The sequence below is a fragment of the Melanotaenia boesemani genome, chromosome 12 (assembly GCF_017639745.1).
Source record: "Melanotaenia boesemani isolate fMelBoe1 chromosome 12, fMelBoe1.pri, whole genome shotgun sequence".
Classification (NCBI taxonomy): Eukaryota; Metazoa; Chordata; class Actinopteri; order Atheriniformes; family Melanotaeniidae; genus Melanotaenia; species Melanotaenia boesemani.
In genome coordinates, this window is record NC_055693.1 from 3,555,231 (window position 1) to 3,573,826 (window position 18,596).

The 18,596-nt window shown below is 41.4% G+C and overlaps 2 protein-coding genes across 2 annotated transcripts in view; one reads left to right on the forward strand and one right to left on the reverse strand.

Moving 5' to 3' along the window:
* Positions 1 to 8,697, forward strand: part of coq10b (coenzyme Q10B) — a 15,934-nt gene extending 7,237 nt beyond the window's left edge. Inside the window, exons 3-5 of the mRNA XM_042001774.1 lie at positions 2,571 to 2,763; positions 5,277 to 5,378; positions 5,526 to 8,697. Of these exons, the coding sequence (XP_041857708.1) occupies positions 2,571 to 2,763; positions 5,277 to 5,378; positions 5,526 to 5,693 (463 nt within the window). The 3' untranslated portion in view covers positions 5,694 to 8,697. The remainder of the gene's footprint in view (positions 1 to 2,570; positions 2,764 to 5,276; positions 5,379 to 5,525) is intronic.
* A 1,581-nt stretch (positions 8,698 to 10,278) lies between these two features.
* On the reverse strand, positions 10,279 to 18,438 carry hspd1 (heat shock 60 protein 1). The gene is made up of 11 exons (XM_042001771.1): positions 18,317 to 18,438; positions 16,004 to 16,179; positions 15,576 to 15,911; positions 15,407 to 15,502; positions 15,204 to 15,297; positions 12,801 to 12,969; positions 12,617 to 12,716; positions 12,277 to 12,522; positions 12,023 to 12,197; positions 11,766 to 11,944; positions 10,279 to 10,957 (listed from the first exon to the last, which is right to left on the reverse strand). Exons 2-11 carry the CDS (start codon positions 16,175 to 16,177, stop codon positions 10,799 to 10,801), a joined length of 1,728 nt encoding a protein of 575 aa, XP_041857705.1. The 5' UTR covers positions 16,178 to 16,179; positions 18,317 to 18,438; the 3' UTR covers positions 10,279 to 10,798.
* Between the last annotated feature and the right edge of the window lie 158 nt (positions 18,439 to 18,596).

The window sequence follows — 18,596 nt, forward strand, 5'->3', positions numbered from 1 at the left end:
TTCGTTATATAAGTGTAAAAAGGAGACTAGTCCTGGTTTCAGTCCAGGGTTTTAAAAAATCCTGGTGGAAACCTTGTTTTAACGTTAACATACCGGACACCTATATTTAGGCTGTTGTTCCGTGTCCTGTTGTGCAGTTGAATAACTTCCTTTTCCAGATTAAATGTCTGTTCTTGAGCTTGGATTTTGTGATATAAATTTCTAAATAAATGTGACTTATAGTCCAGTGTGACTTATATATGTTTTTTTTTTTCCCTCTTCGCGATGCATCTTTTGACTGATGCGACTGACACGACTTGTACTTCGGAGTAACTTATAGTCCGGAAAATACAATAAGTATTCAGAGTATACAATACCTAACAATATTAAAACACATTAAGACGTTAAAATAATATCTAAACAAAAACAATTTACCAGCTCAAAGCTTATTATGTAGCAAAGCATGATCCCATATCTCCCATCAACAAGTGACAAGAGTTTTAAACTCAGGGAGGCTAATAACGGCTTAATTAGCTTGATTATCGTTTTTTAAGCCCGTTCCAAATAAAGGGAGCAGAGAACATGAATGCCTTCTTCTCAGGCTCAGTATGAGTTCTGGGCACAGAGGCAGAGAGGGTGTGTTTGAATGGAAGGTAAAAGCAAAGGTATGAAGGGAGCAGTCCAATAATAACTTTATAAACAGAGTTGATGTGATGTATGATAACACCCAGATGTCTTGTTTTGTTTCTGATTTTGTTTCTGTTCTCTCACCACAAAGAAATTCACTCCTGTCCATATCTTTTTATTTGGAGCACTTAACCTCTTTTAATGAGACCTATTTTTCTGCTTCCTGTCTGAAATGACATATCCAAAGTAAATGAAGTATACCTTCACAACTACAGCGGCTAGATTTATAATCTTGCTCTCAAAAGAAACTGAGACATGTGACCCTTTCTACCTGGAAACGCAGTTCAAAATGTAAATTATTATCTCCTCCTAAAAGAAAGATCGTCTGATAGGAAGAGTGATCCTTCACTATAAAACCTCCTTCATCTCCATGGAAACCAGCAGGACCTTCATGGTTCATTTCAAACAAAGACAGAGTCATAGGAGAACATGTTAGCAGAGTTTTTAGAGCTGGAATCAAACTTTTCACCACAAACAGCAACAGTAAGACCTGGTTTCTGGTTCTGGCTGCTAGCTCCAGAGTTTCTGTCCCACCGTGCTGAGAGAGACATCTTTGTAACCAGCAGAGTTTCTGCTTTCATGGGACTTCTTGTTTGTGTGGTGTGCACATATCTTCTGTACTACATGGATCTCATACTGCCCCCCCCCCCCCCCCCCCCCCCCCCAAACAGGAAGGCTCTAGTCCAGAAGAGGTTAATGAGTGCTTGTTAGAGATTAAAAACCAGTTTGGCATTAAGTCTGACTTTGTTTTCCAGTCTGTGAACAGCAGCGAGTTAAAAAACCACGAGAAGTATTTAGTCTTTGACCTCCTCGTCTTACTCTGCTTCATGTGACAGACCTGTCTCATTTTATAAACTCTTATCTCTTGCTTGGTTAAATCATACAGAGGATCTAACTTCTATGTGCAATGCAGGGAGTTTATCTTTACTAATCATTATTCCTGTTCCTACAACTAACAATTATTTTACTTAATCATGTGTTGAATAAACAAGTATAAATGGTTAAAACAAAATGGTTCTCACTTTGTCCAACTACAACCGTAAATTTACATTGTGTCCCAACAAATAGAGGTTCTTTTTTAATCCTATGTGATTTCTTTACTATATATCTATTTTTGAATTGATCCAATAATATATCCTCCTTTAGTGTCCTGGCTTTTCTTCCATGTTTCCACACATGAAAACAAGATAATTTATAGAGGACAGGCAGAGAATTTAATCTGGACTTTCTCTGCAGTTTCACACAATAGGAAATAATCTGAAGATGAACTCTGTGTGAGGACCGTCTGCTTTATTTACACCTGATTTATTGAGTTAGCAGCAGATAGCTGGCCAGCGAATATGTGAAACATCCAGAGCAAAGGGAAGCATCTCTAACCCACTTGTCTGAAAGGAAGCAAGAGCAAGCGCTTGATGGTTTGAGACATTTCAACGTTTCCTGAGTTTAATGTGGGGCATTAACAAAAGATTCAGCTGGTGTTTTGTCCTTCCAGTCGCATCCTTTACAGATCAGACGGTCATAATCAGTCCCCCCCCTCCGTTTGTGGTTGTGTTGCTTGTACGACTGACGCACTGAATGTCCTCCTGTGTTCTGCTGAGAGGTCGTAATCACTAAATCTGCGGGTATAAATAGACCAGGGAGGTGACGGCTATTTTGTCTCAGCTGGTCTAATTTAAGTGATTGAGTCTGTCCCTCATGAAACATGTCCTGCCTTTTATTTGTGTTTTTACTTTATCTTATTTATTGTCATTATCTTGTTTTTATTTGTTCTCATTTTGTCCCTCCTCTCAGACCTTGTTCAGACTTTTCTGGGTCATGAGTTTCCTACAGCGCCAGTCTTGTTTAGAGTTGCATCACATGTCATCCAGTCTCTGACCTTCACTTTTTCCCTTCCTGTTCTGCAGGTATTCCATGCAGGAGATATATGAAGTAGTGGCCGGTGTAGAAAACTACCGCCTCTTTGTGCCCTGGTGTAAAAAATCTGATGTGGTGTTCCAACGTTCTGGATTCTGCAAGGCCAAGCTAACTGTAGGTTTTCCCCCTGTGGTGGAGAACTACACCTCCCTTGTTACGACAGTACGCCCCCACCTGGTCAAGGTAACATCATGCCTCTAAATCATGAAAGCAGAGGTCTATTTATTTATTTATTTATTTATTAATTTTGACAAAAAAATTGTCAAGAAAACCAGCCCTTTCCAAATGCACTCAAATCTGCCCACCAATAAATTCCTGTTGCCACTTAGCCATAAACTTTATCACGTAAGTTAGTAAGACTCAGAAACAACAAGAGGCAGAAAAAGTCCAGATCTTACAACAAAGCGGTGACGTTTCCAGTCAGACCTGAACAGACCTTCATGGGCTGGACTGCATCCGTATGTCCCAGACTTGGCACAAAGCAGTCGGGTTGTCATCACGGCATTGGGATGTTTTGTCGCCAAATATTCAATCAACACAAGCATGAAATAAAAATCAAAATGGCACAAAATGTCTCCGGGATCTCTGCAAACAAATATAAATATTTTATTTCCAAAGTGGACGTTCTTTGTAGAAGTAAACAGAAACACCTACAGAATTAACACCTGTCCAATGTTTATAATGCAGATAAACAATATACAGAACAATCTAAATGACTTTCTAGCAAATAAAAAATGAAGAAATTGGTTGGCAGCAAAACATCAGATCATCTGTGAGACATCAGAACGGTGAAGGGAGATGCAGATCAGACTTCCTGTAAAAAGAGGCAGCTTCAAGGCCAAACTCCAGCCTTCACTCTGATGAACACCACCTGTTCAAGTAGAGGCTGACATTTGCTTTAACATAATCTACAACTAGAAATCAACATAAATGACCAAAATCTGTTTGCTCAGCTCCTTCTGTGGGGAAAGTTTCCAAGAGTGAAAACAGGAACGTCATGACTGCAGAGGTTAGAGAGCTGGAGCCTCAAACCTGAATGCATTAACACAGAAATATGCTTTAGCATCAGATTTATGAAGCTGTAACGTCTTCCATAGGACGTTCAGCTTGGGATGTTTATCTGGTTGGTACCTCCTGTGATTAATTGGTGACAGAAACGTCAGTTGTTGAGCTGACCTCCAGCTGTCGTTGATCACAGAAAGCTGCAAGTTTAGATCGACCGGCAGTTTGTTTTTCAGGATGATTATAACCGTGTAAACATGTGGGTCTTTATGATTTGTACCAACTCTGTCCACCAGCCAGTTACTGTGTTCAGTTCAGTCGAGCTTATTCTGAGTAACTGTTAACCACATATTTTCCCCATTTTCATTTCCAAAATGAAAAATTAAATAATGAACCGTTGGCTTTGTTCCAGTTTGTGCTCACAACAAAAATGAAAAAAGGATGATAGCTTACATGTGAGTCACACGACGCTGATTATCTCTGCTCCGCGTACGCTGTGATGACCAAAACTCATTCGATCAAAATGAAAAAAGTTTTTGTTTTTTCCACCTGCGTTTGTAGACACGGATCAGTTGGATGGATGTTTATGGTTCTTCCATCTATTTGCTCTTCAACATGAGTTGAGTCGACTATTTAACTCCCACACAACGCAGCGTACACGAATCAGAGATAACTTCAGGTTATTCGACGTGACTCAGATCAAAATAATAAAATAAAATCAGAGTTCTGTTTGTTTTTTACCATTTTTGTTCTAATCAGTCATTGTCAGATCTCTGACATACGTTGCAAAAGAATAATGACCAACCAGCTGAGTTTAGATGGGAAATGTTTCTCTATCCACAGAACGAAGTAATAAAACAAGAAAACTGATGACAAAAAGCAGAGCAGGACCATGAGATGAAGATTTGGTCTGTTACCTAATGGCCGTTCATAATAAAGTAGATTTACTTAGTTTCCCTCATTTCTGTTCTTTTAAGTTATTGAGTTCACTTATTATTATTATTGTACATAAATAGCAACCTGAATCTACTCCAAAGACTCTGTGTTACATCAACTGTAATACAGAAAACAGGTAAGAAAAGACAGTGTTGTGTTAATGTTGCATAAATTAACGATTATTCATCAGCTGGAAGCTACTACAGCTGTTTTTAATAGAACTTAACTAGTGTAATTACAGCCTTGAACCCATTACAACCTGCAGCTTAGTTTCAAATCTGAGCATAACTAAATCTTTCTCTGCCTCCTGAAGATGCTGAAAATATGAAATATTAACCATTTAACTTTGTGCTTTTATGGTAAATATAAACTTCTTAACATTTATCTGTGTTTTCTACAAAAATTAAATTTAGTTTCAAAGCGCTCCAGGCTCGAAGGGTAAAAGCACTTTTCACTTTTTACCAACAAGCAAATAATCAGATTGAATTTTCATTCGTTTAATCAGTGAAAAAAATCTCTTCATTAGAACATCTCTGCTGGTTTTTTACGTCTTTCCAGACCCTTGTGGGTTGTTTTAAAATGTCAGTAAGTTTAGCTTCAGGGTGAGTAAAGCGCATCGGTCACTTAAAGGACAAGTGAAGCCTGATCTTCATGTTATGTGATGCTAAACTCAGCCTGAGCTGCAGGTTGTCTTCAGGCTGATGTGAACTTTCTCCACACAAGAATAAAAATGTGTAAAAGTGTCTGTTGCTCGTCAGGCGTCCTGTTCAGACGGAAAGCTGTTCAACCACCTGGAGACGGTTTGGCGTTTCAGCCCGGGCCTCCCTGGTTACCCTCGGACCTGCACCGTTGACTTTGCTGTGAGTAGAAGCAGCTTCCCATCATGTTAAATCCATGTGTGACACGTTATGTCATCATGTGTTGGGTCTCCTCGGCTCAGCGGATCAGTTTCAGACACAAGACGAAGCTCGGCTGCTAACTTTAGCTTCTCCCCCCTCCTTCCACAGATCTCCTTCGAGTTTCGCTCCCTCATCCACTCTCAGCTAGCCCACGTCTTCTTCGATGAGGTAGTGAAGCAGATGGTTTCAGCGTTTGAGTGCCGTGCCTCCAAGATTTACGGTGCTGAGACGCCCATCCCTCGTGAGCTAATGTTCCACGAGATTCACCACACGTAGCGACAGCACAAACACGACACAAGCAAACACAATGCCAAAGAGACAGAAGACCCTTCCTGAGCTCCACCTGAAAACTGTAGTGCCTTTCCCACAACAGCGAATCTATTCCACGTCTCAGTTTTAGAGCCGATGTGGGTCCGGCGGCTGATTGCCCCCCCCCTCGGTGCAGACTTCGATCTGCACCAGGCTGTGAAACCGGCTGGAAACAGCAGCTGCTGTGATGTGCCCACATCAGGAAACAGATGAAGAATAACAAACAACAACATGCACAACTCGTAGTCGAACATTTGCACAAAAATTCAATTTCTCGTCTAAAAATGTGCTAAATCACACGTGTTAAAGGAGTTCAGAAGATCCAGCGGGAGCCAAACGGTGTTTTACATTTCAAAAATTACATAAAATATCGACCGATTATTAACCCAGCTGCTGAAAAATCTGTTGTTAAATAATCAAGTAGGGTTGAAATATATTTTTAGTTTTTTTTTTAACATTTGCTGGTTCCAGCTGTTCACATTCTGTGGTGTTTTTAACAGATCTGAAGACAGATTAAGTTGTTTTAAGGACGTTGCAGTGCACTGTGCGGGAAAATGTACAAATTTGACGGGCATTTGTATGTATTTTATCACAGTTTTTAGGGAAATTATAGAAAAGATAACGAATGCAGCAGATTTTATCTTTTTCATTAAGAAGCATTTAATAACTGGCTTTATTTATAACTGAAGCACAAAGCTAAAGGAAACTAGAGAACAATATTTAAAAACTAGAGAACAATATTTTAAAAACTAGAGAACAATATTTAAAAACTTTAGTTAAATTGAATTAACTATAAATTTAAAAATTGTAAATATAACAAAGAAAAAAGTTCAGCAGAGAAGCTCAAACAGAAATTAAACGGTTACAAATATGAGGGAAGTTAATATACAAGAAGCTAAAAAGTTGGCAACAATAATGCTAAAAAATCATGGCTGTCAATAATCGAATCAGTAGAAAAAAGTAAAATAATCAGATGAATGTTTTCCAGTATAAGCTGTAAACATGAGTAGAGATGAATGTGGATAACCAGGGTGCGTTCAGGGACAGTTGACACCTGGATGCTTTTCTGCAACAACTTGAACTTAAAGGGCACAAAGGAAAAAAAAAATCCAGTCAGCATCCAGTCGCAGACTGACCCACATCGATGATTTAAAACCAGCAGACACGACGCCCACTGTGAGCTCAAACCATGAAGACGACATGGCTGCAGACTGATGTACTGTAAACCCTCTGAAACACACACACACACGCCATCTACATGCTGCTGAACTGTTGTTTAGCTGCTTTTCCCAGCAGGGGGGCGGAGTCTGTTTTTAACGTTACTTGCGTTATTACTCATTATTATTAATGTTGGACCGAAGAGGTGTTAAACAGAAAAGCGTGTTTGTTTTGTTTTTACGTGTGCAATATCATCAGTGAGTGTAAACGCAGCCAATCCAGCAGGCGAAGCCCCACCACAAATATCCATGTCAGGGTTCAGACGGAGACCCGGGTTCATCAGGCTTCTGAGGGACGTTTGAACACAGCATCAGGATTTTCAGACTCAGCCACGCTGATAGATGCTCAGAGACGGAGGTTCTTCCTGAAGTTTCTGATCCACCAGCAGAGCCTGGCGGCGTTCATGTTGTCCTCATGGATGTGGACGAGTTTGGGACATCTTCAATGTTTCCTCCAGTGAAGACGATGATTTTTAGATTTGATAAGAAGTTTTTTCAGCTGAATGGAATAAAGTAAAATCTGGTCTGAAATTCTGCAGATTTTCACTTAGCCCTTTAGAAGATGCGCACTGATCAGCCGCCACTTTAAAACCTCACAACAGGAAGTAAACCAGAACATATAGTGCTGCGGTGGAAAAACTTCATGGTAAATGGTGAAACCTCAATATTAAGCAGGTGCCATGGCAACGCCCCTTGCAGGTGTATAACAAATTTCGCTCGTCAGTTAATGTGGTCGGCAGGGCTGTATGAATAAAACTGTCTAGGGGGCGCTAGAGAGCCACTTTGGTATCTATACACGGTGGATAAAAAAGCAGCAGCATCACAGAATAGCTCAAGTAAAGTGCAGCAGCTTCAGTTTAGTCAATCACTGACAGCATCCAAGAAGCTCCTTTGTAGTCTGGTGGACCTGGTCCTGGTCCTGGACCTGGACCTGGACCAGCCTCCTGCCTGAGGGAAGGTGGAGTGAAGCGTCCGTGTACAGGGTGGGTGGCATCATTGACGGCTAGGCTCAAGTTTGAATGTTGTTCATAAGTCAAAACTATTATTACCTCTTTTAAAGGATCTTTATTGGCCTCTTGTTGCCTTTATTTTAGATGGGTGTCAGAGAGAGGAAGGGGGGGGGGGGGGGTTGCCATGCAGCAAAGGGCCTCCAGACCAGGGTTCAGTCCTGGACCAGTGTTGTCGAGGAGCTGCAGCCTCTGAGTAGGAGGCTGCCACCCAACCAGTTGAGCTAAATCATAAGTAGAAATGTTGAGGGCCCACCTCCAGAACAACTAAAGCTTCATTTTGGACTTTTTATGGGGTAAAATATTTTCCCTGCAGTAGAAATCCATCAGAATTACAATAATAATTCTGAATTATTAGAAGCACCAGAAGATGTTTTCTTGCATTAAAACAGTTTAGAAGTGGAGCAGATGTTAATATTTAGAAGTAAAATAAATATTTGGTATCAAACTGCTGCTGGTTAGATTGATGCATGTTTTTTGGAACAGATTAGAGCTAAATGGCCGTCCCTCTATATCATCTCTGAGAGACCTTAAGTTGGTTTAAATTGGGAGAGAAGAAAACTCTCCTGGTTAATGTGACTGTTTTAAACATCTTTGCAGCTTTGAGCCCGCTCTGCGTTTCGTTTACCTAATGTTGGTCGCTACCTTCGTTATGATGCTCCATCTTATGTGGTGTATTAGAAACTTGTGGTTGTGCACAAGAGAATTTTAATCTCAATCAGGTTTTTATTTGCTTGAATAAAGGAGAAAAAGAGAATCCAGTGATTGTTCCGACAGTGGTTTTAATGTTTTGGCTGGTCAGTTTACATTTTGAAATGTCTAATTTATTCCAGGTGAGATCTCTAAAAAGGGATCAAACAGTCTGGTTTGATCAGGTGATTTAAAGACTGAGTCAGAAAATCGCTGCGTTTATCTCGTTTGAGTCGGTGAAGCTCAAACGCCGTACTTCCAGCAGTTTGATGAACCCCGGCTCAGGTCTCCCGTTTCCATGACAACGTCCCGCTTCCACCTGTCTGAATCACTCAGTGCCTCCAGGCCTGCTGGCAGCATATTTATCTTGAGTTTTAGAGGAACATTATACTCATTTTATTCTATTTATTGTTTAAGTGTAAATTTTGCATCTTACATCAGAAGTTTCTAGTTGGCATTTACAAGCAGAATAAACTTTTCATTACAAGTTTTCTAACACTGAAAGGTAGTTTTTACTCAACTCTGTCGACTTTTTCATCCAAAGTGGTCGTTTATGAACTGTAACTGCTTTACTGTGACTGACTGTAAATGTTAACTCGGGCAGCTTCGAGTGAGGAGTGAGTAAATATTAGTTTTAACATCACTTCAGAGCTGTACTCTGCTTTTAGAGGATGAAAACTGTGTGTTTTCTGGGATGTGGAAAGGACTGTAAATGTTTGTGTTGAATGGTTTCAGAAAGATGTAACAACTGCATGATGTATAAAGTATTTTTTCTAAAAAAAAACCTCACCAGCGTCCTGAGTCGTCTGTCTTCACACAGCGGTGGTTTGTCTGGACAGACGTGGGTCATGTGACGATGGAGCCGACGGCGGCGTGAAGCAGCTGAACCGTCACTCAGCGTTTGGAAACGTCTCAGCTGCCAGAGGTCAAAGTTTAATTTGGACCTCTGACCTGCTGCACTCTGATGGAGGTCACATTCATCCGAAGCAGCTTCAGACCAGAAGCGCCTCAGATTTCCAATCCTGCATATTTAGATACCACACAGACAGTTTGGATGTAAAGTAAAATAGTCACACGGAGTAAGTGGAGTCAAACATTACCTCTGGACAGGCTGTGCTTGTAGATTCATTTGCATGTTTACAGAGGTTGACCGAAGTGCTGAACAACGTCCTCACTCAGCACCGTGGACATTTTTCCTCTTTGCTCTACGTTCTTCTGGCTGTCGGAGCACTTTGTAGTTTACTGTACTAAAGTCCCTGCTGACACACTTTGAAATGAAACGTATGTTTTACGTAACAGGTCAGCAGAACACTGAAATATTCACCATCTCACATGTCTGTTAGGCCTGGAGGGAGTTGGCTAAGGCCAGCACTGTCCTCACTCCCTAAAGGTGAGTGTTTGATAATTTAACCTTCAGACACGACTAAAATGAATTAGTGACACCTGAATACAAATTAATAAAAAAACCACCACTAATTTCTAAATACAGGCGCCACCTACTGGATGCTGGAATTACTGCTGGATCAGTTTCACATTGACCATGAGGCTCCTCCTCAATGAGTAAACATTCAACTGAACCGGCTTCTCTACTCGTTTAGGAACTCTGTCCAGACGTTACACGGAAAAAAAGCTCAACAGTCCGTAAGAAAACTGGTTTATTTAGATTAAATCACTGATGACAAACATATATAAAAAAAACAAGAATTAAACAGAAAACTACGACGAAAAACGAGGACGTCGACACTGAAGGCCTGCTCTCTGGTCCACTGAAGGAACGTTTCACTTTATTTCAGCCTGACGTTTCTGTGGATCGTGTCTCCGTGAATCACGCCGACCTTCACGCTCGTCACCTCGACGAATGAGGAGGTGAGAAAAGTGCGTTCCAGATGAGTTTCAACGACAACGTGAGCCACAAAGACACCTCGACAGTGACCCCACCAGGCTGAAATAAACCTGAAGCATCCGTCCAGATGAACCCTGTTAGCGTCTTGAGTCTTGTGCCGGTCTGGAGGGGTGAGGATCTCGCTCAGCTCTGTCTGTTTTGAGCAGTCAAACATTCGAAGCTCTGAAGTTCTCATAGTCACATTCTGGGATGGCGATTCTTCGCCACCTCCAGCTCATCTGCTGATTCAGTCTGTACAAAGTCAGGAGGACCAGCTCAGAAACCCATGCCACCTCCCATTCCTCCCATTCCACCCATGCCTCCCATTCCTCCGGGCATCTCCTTCTCCTCCTTGGGGATCTCCGTGACGACGGCCTCGGCGGTCGAGAGCAGAGATGCGACTCCTGCAGCGTCTAGCAGAGCCGTCCTGACCACCTGCAGGAGGAGGAGAAGTTACTTCCTGAACACTAGATCACCAACTCCGGTCCTCGAGGGCCGGGGTCCTGCAGGTATTATTCTCTACTGCAACACCTGACTCGAAATAGATCAACAGCTTCTTGTCAGGTTTTGCACAAGTCTGTTAATGACAGTCATTTGAATCAGGTGTGATGCTGCAGAACATCCGACACCTGAGGACCGGAGTTGGTGATCCCTGCCGTAGATGTTCCACGTTTTCCATGTTCCAAACAGGACGAAATCTACTGAATAGTTCAGGTTATAAAAGTGAATACAGAACAAAACAAGTACATTTTAAATAAAAATTCTATGTTTTAGTTTAAATAAGAAAATGTAAAAAAAAAAAAAAAAAAAGTCGAATTTTCTAAAGTTGTTTTCAAATTAAGTTTGTAAAACTCAACAATTCATAAAACTGATTAAATAGAACTGAATTCACAAAACAAAAAATATATATAAATATATTTATATAAAATGTACATATATATATAAATTTTATTTGTATAGCACTTTATTTTGTAAGGAATCTCCAAGTGCAGAAAACAGGAATAAAAAATTGATTTTAAAAAATAAAGTACAGTAAAAAAAAAAAATATAAAAAAAAAAAGTGGTATTTTTCAGATTTTCTTTTTTGTTGGAGATTTAATAAAAAAAAATGTATGAAAAGCAAAAGACTTAAAATACCACATTTATAAAAATGAAAAAAGGATAAAATGACTAACTGGTGATATATAGATAGATAGATAAGATGGATATATATATATATATAAACTTATATTTTCTAATGTACCTTGGTGGGGTCGATGATGCCCTTCTCCACCATGTTGACGTATTCGCCCTGCATGGCGTCGTAGCCGAGCTCCGGTGGTCCCTGCAGGATCTTCTCCACCACCAGCGAGCCCTCTACGCCGGCGTTCTTGGCGATCGTCATGGCGGGAATACGGAGCGCCCGTCGGATGATGTCCACGCCTGAGAGGAGGCGGCGTCCACATTAAACGGCGTTCAGACACGTCAGCAGAACTTGTTGCCAGCAGCTGATTTACTCACCGATCTTCTGGTCGTTGTTGGCAGTTTTGAGCGTGTCGAGGGAGGGGATGCAGCGCAGCAGAGCGCAGCCTCCTCCGAGTACGATGCCCTCCTCCACGGCGGCCCGGGTGGCGTTCAGGGCGTCCGTCACACGGTCCTTCTTCTCGTTCACCTCCACGTCGCTCGTTCCTCCCACCTGAAATGAAACATGGCCGTCATCGCTTTGCCCTCCTGCAGGAGAAAGTGAACGTCAGGGAAACGGCGGCGAGCCCGACCTTCAGCACCGCCACGCCGTCCGACAGCTTGGCCAGCCTCTCGTTGAGCTTCTCCTTCTCGTAGTCGCTGGTGGTGTTCTCCAGCTGCTCCACGATCTCCGCCGCCCGCTTCTCGATGTCGGCCGGGCTGCCGCCGCCTTTCAGCAGCAGAGTGTCGTCTTTGGTGATCTGAACCTCGCCGACTCTGCCGAAGTCGTGAGCCTGAATGTCTTCAAGAGCCAGACTGATAGCCTCGTCCCCGAACACCTGCAGGGAGGACGAGGAAGACAGCGAGACGCCTGGTGGGACGGAGCTCCACATTTGTGAACCATCAGCTGTTGGAGACTGGAAAGCGACCTACCGTCCCTCCGGTAGCGACGGCCATGTCCTTCAGCTGGTTCTTCCTGTTGTCACCGAAGCCCGGAGCTTTAACAGCGACCACCTGAAGCCCCACCTTCAGCCTGCAGGGTAAAGACCACGGCTCATTCCCCACTTCTCTCCACATGTTTGCTTCACTGCAGGCGTTTCATGGTGATCAGACAAACCTGTTGAGAACCAGGGTGCTGAGAGCTTCTCCGTCCACGTCCTCCGCCACGATGACCAGGGGTTTGCGGTGCTGGTTGGCGATTTCCAGAGCCGGCACGATGCTCTGGACACTGGAGATCTTCTTCTCACTCAGCAGCAGGTAGGCATCCTGGAACTCGCATTTCTGGCCTGTCCATACAGAGAGGATGGATTTAACACCAAAGGCAGGTAAAAACTTCGTTCCTGGCAGAAATGACGGGGCTTTAAATTGTGGGTGGACAGGGAAGTGAGATGAGTACGGGATGGAAGACTTCTAACATTTGAACAAGTGGTTTCTAAATATCCTCTGAAAACAATTTCACAAATATTTGCAACTAAGGAAACTTTATCAGGTCTCACCAGAATAATTTTACACAAATTCCTTCTTTGTCCCGCGGTAAAGGTATGCTCTCTGAATTTTATGAGTTGCTGATGTCATCTTCCATCTCTAAACTCAATGCTTGGAAAACTGATTTACAGGAGGAAATAACGTTTGCTCCTAAAGTAAATGAATTCTGGGGAGAAGTTAAAGGAGATCCTGTCAGTTAAACTAGTGCTGGAACCAAAACTTTTCATACTGGGCTCACACCCTGAAAAAACAAGCATAAATTAAATGAAAGAATCTTCATAAACTTAATACTACAAGCTAAGAGAGTTATTGCTCCGTCATGGAAAGAAATGGGCAAACTAAACGTTTCCAATTGTCTTTATGTTCATTCTATTCTACAGTCAGTAGAATAAAATGTTTACCACCAAAAAAAAAAAAAAAAAAAATCCTATCCACTTTGGAAGATAAGCAACATACATTTAAAAAGTGTGTGGGGCCATTAGAACAATAAAATCTTATAAAAAAAATCAGATTAAGCAATTTTTTTTTATTTTCTTTTACAAAACATAAATAAACTTATTAAAAACGTTTATACAAATGAATGCCAGCAAAAATAAAGCATATGTCATAACTTTTCCACCATATAAATGACTTTATATCTTACATAGAAATGCGACACAATGCATCCGCGATCTCTGTCCATCTGGATCCTTATCATACAGGATCCACTGCAGGAGTAATTCCCGTTCCCTCCGTTTCTTAACGAGGGTTTGTGGGTTAAGTTGACTTCTGCATCTCGGAGAGCAGCATTTCTCACTGCAGTTATACGCACAGCTAAATCCCAGGCGTGACTGAAGGACCACTTCACTGAAAATCTGTCAAACACCGTTCTGGTGTGGAGGGAGGGCTCAGTCTGCTGCTAACTACGGAAAAAATCCAGATTTTCATAAAAATAAATGGCCAGAAATGGAAAACTGGATTTATCGATTTTATCGATTAATCGCCAGCTCTAGGGGCCATTTTATTAACTATATCAAGAACAAAGACTGGACTTAAATTACTGGGGGCACCTGCCGTGTACAGGTCAGTGTCACATGCTGTATTTTAACAACACTAATTATCTGAGAACTCTGATGGACTGAAACACTGATATTAAATGTACCTCGATGTTGTCGATTTGTCTGTTTTTACTTTGTAAATAAACTAAGAATTTCAATAAACATTCTGGAAAAAAAAAAAAAAAAAAAAAAAAAGGTGGAAGGAGGTTTCTGGCTGGATAAATGCTCTGCTGTCACTCTGGATGCTATTCACCTCCTTTTTAATTGATTTATTCAAATTTCTATTTAAGTTTTTATGTATTTATGAAGTTATGAAATACACATTTCTCTCAATGAGTAAACAGAAAAGAACAAGGCAATACGCACTGAAGTACACAAGAAGAAGGCCGAGCTCATTCCCCAAAGTAAAAATGATTTTTTCAAGCCAAACGGGTGATGGGAAGTCTGTCCTCCTAATGTAATGAAAGAATGACCCCGTTACCCCCACATTTATTCAAACAACCACTTAATGACAACTAATTTTCTCTAGTTTAATAAATGAAGGACATCTCTGAACCTGCAGGTATGACAGGCTGATGCTGTTAATGGTTTAAAGAAGCAGCCTTCAGCCAGCAGAGTCTGATGAGGGAAGATATTCCCTTCTATGTTCTTTATAATGACCTCTGACAGGGTTTTAAAAACCTAATAAATAACTATGATGGGATGGTCCGAGCCAGAACATATGCATGAGGTTTGCAGGAGACGGCTGACATCAGAGCCGGTATAATAAACACGATGCTGCCTTTTACTGGCACAAATGCAAGATTTATAAATGAGTTTAAAACCTGCTCAGATCTCCTCTGAAACTGCTAATCCTACGTAACTCTGGGCTCTGCACGTAGGACGTTAGACTCATGATAAACATGTCTGGGAGTTGAAAGTGGTGTGAAAGGAAATGTGTTTGAATCAAAGCTGCAGGTCTGGAAATCTGTGCTGCTTGGGATGTAAAAAACTGTTACCTTTAGCAGTGTTGATGAAGTAAGGCGAGATGTAACCACGGTCGAACTTCATGCCCTCGATGATTTCCAGCTCATCGTGCAGAGTCTTTCCATCCTGAGAAGCAAAACGAGTGGAAACATCCCTCACTAACTAAAACTAACGGATTCCATCTTCATCACACCTGAAATTGTCCATTTTTATGTCTAAAAGGAGACAAACTGACCTTTACTGTGATCACTCCCTTGCGGCCGACTTTCTTCATGGCGTTGGAAATGATGTTACCGATCTCCACGTCTCCATTAGCCGAGATTGTGGCAACCTGAAACATTATTCCACATTTAATCACCAGCATCTCTTTCCAGCCGCGCTACTGGACCTCCACATCTCCATACCTGTGCGATCTCCTCGGGGGTCGTGACGGGCTTAGACAGCTTCTTCAGCTCGTTGATGATGGTGTCCACGGCCATCATGACGCCGCGGCGGATCTCCACGGGGTTGGCGCCTTTGCTGATGGTGTCGAAGCCCTCTTTGGCGATGGCGCGAGCCAGCACGGTGGCGGTGGTTGTGCCGTCGCCGGCCTCCTCGTTGGTGTTGTTGGCCACGTCCTGCACCAGCTTGGCACCGATGTTTTTGTACTTGTCCTTCAGGTCGATGCTCTTAGCAACCGTCACGCCGTCCTTGGTGACCTTTGGGCTGCCCCAGCTCTGCTCGATGATAACGGTGCGACCCTGAAATGAGAAAGGGAAGATGAAGGCTTCTGATGTTTAATATTGTGCTGAAACACCTGTTAGGTGGGAAAAAATCCTGAGATTCATGTCACCTTTGGGCCCATAGTGACGGCCACAGCATCTGCCAGCAGGTCCACCCCCTGCAGCATGAGGGCGCGGGCGTCCGCCCCAAACTTCACATCCTTGGCGTAGGCCCGTGTGAGGTGAGGAGCCAGCGCCCGGCTCACGGGCCTCACCTGCTTCATGATTGTGGGTAAACGAAACATCTCTGTGGAGAGAAACATCAGAAGCCAAAAATCAAGATTATGTCTAAACTGCACCCCCTAGTGGTCACAAGTGGCACAACCTGGATCTAATGAATGAATATAGATGGCACTTGATTTATTATTATTTTACATGTTTAATATTTTAAGGAGCTATTAAAGTTTTGGACCAACCACATACAATTAAAATAAGCAGGAAGGATTTCCCAAACCCAAAATCAGTCCCTTCAAGTTAATGAGTTAACAGCCTAAACTCCAAATGCATGCACATGACCACTGATACAAAACTAAGTACAGTTTACATTTAAGAGTCAGAAACTTAAGAATCTTTGAAGACTATGAAGTAATTTTTTAAATTTCATAAAAAAATTAATAAAAAATTGCAAACCCTGAAATCTTAAATATAATTCTGTAATATTTTAATGCCAAGAATATGCCATAAAAATATTAAATGAAGTATGTATTATGTGGTTTCAAAGGATCAGGATCTCAGTGGTCACATGATGTTCATCAACATGGAATGAATTCATTCTGTTAACTTGAAAATATTTTTTTCTATTCAGCTGGAGTTAAACAATGACTTGTTCAGTTATAATTTATGACTTTTTGTAGGACCCGTTTAGCTAAATTACATACTGCCAAATGCTAATGCTAGCAAATAAGGAATAAATAAGGTAAGCAATTATTTTATGAACTGGTTTGAACACATTTATTATAAAACTGGATAAATGTGGATTTGTTTGAACTGGATCACAATGAACTGATCTATGTCTGTAAATGATAAATGATCTTGAATTGGAGCAAAACTAAAACAAATTAAATATAAGAGTTGTTTAAAGACATTACTGTGGATGGAGGAAGATGCCACCAACACCCCCATGACTGTGGAGGGCTGAAACTAAGCCAATAAAACCCACTAAAATATTCCTTTATTTCTTCCTTTTCATGCTCTAACTCGTTTCCTCTAAATACACATAATTATATTATTTTGTCTCCTTATATCTAATTATTGCAATTTTAATTAGGGATACTGCACAATACTGTATTTTAAAAACAATCCATTTACACATGATCATGTTTGGTGGAGCCGAAATATTTCTACTCTTTGAACTGTAATGGCCTAAAGGGTAACTGGGAAAACAGAACAATAACTTTAATTTGCATTAAAAAAAAATCCATATTTACCTTTAGATAACAGTTTATAATTAAAATGCAGACTTTATTTTACGTGTAATGACGCTTTCATTCCTGAAATGATCCACAAGCAGAGCAAATGTTGGTTTCTGGATGATGTCAGGTCTCATTTTTAACCCCATGTGTTGATGTTGTGTAACTTCCAAACTTACACTCTATTCATTTTCCTGGTTTTTATTAATCCCACTCATCCTTTTCTACTTTTTTCCAAGCAGCTAAATAGACGCCTCCAGGTTGGGTTTAGTGATGTGTGTGAATGATTTTCATTTATAACTTCAGGCCACTGATGATCATATGAAACTGAGCTTTTTTTCTTTGTAGAGAAGTGGAAATTTGCTTAAATACTCTATAGCTAATGATAAAAAACAGTTTCATTCTGCATCTAAGTGGAAAATATATATATTTTTTTACATTTTAACCCTGCTCTTCCGTGCTGTTAAACCTTAGTCGATTCGGTTTAATTTGTTTGGTTGGATTAAATAAATAATTTGATTCGTGACCAGAAACGGTTCCTGGTTCCCCCCACGTGTGTTCCTCAGGTCGTGCGTCACAAGGTCAAATTGTAAAAGCACGTGCGGAGCAGCCTCCACATCCCGTTCATTCAGGCTCAGAGACCGTCAGTTACTCAACATCAAACCCGGACTGAGCTCATCTTCATGCGGGCCCCACAAAAGCCATGACTGCTGTCACTCACGAGACAGTCAACCAAATAATGATGGAGATCAAACGGGAGACACGCGCTGACAGTTAGGAAGCTTGATATAACCTATCGAGACGTTTAACTTGCATGTCCTTGCAGTTAAGAGGAGAAATCACTGAACCCGGGTGGATAATTCCTCATTAGCTAATGTTGAATCTACGACCAGAATCCTGCGCAAATTGGACGTAAGCGCCGATAAAAATCACATGTAAACGTTTAAACACGTCGAATGAAACGGTTGCGCTCACCTGTGAAGTAAAGGCTTGCAGCCGATGCGAGTTCTGCCAGACGGAATGATAAAACGACCGAGGGAGAGGACAGTCGTGTGGAACTACTGAGACTGAACTGCACATGGTCGAGCACATCCGGGTTATGTACCGGCCCGCCCCGGACTCGGCATAAACCATAAACAACACAACTAACCGTTTAATTACATTATGTTGCTTAACCAAGTTTATCTTATACTTTTAATCATGTTAGATTCTAACATATTCTTGTGTCAAAACACGCTGACACCATTATTAATAA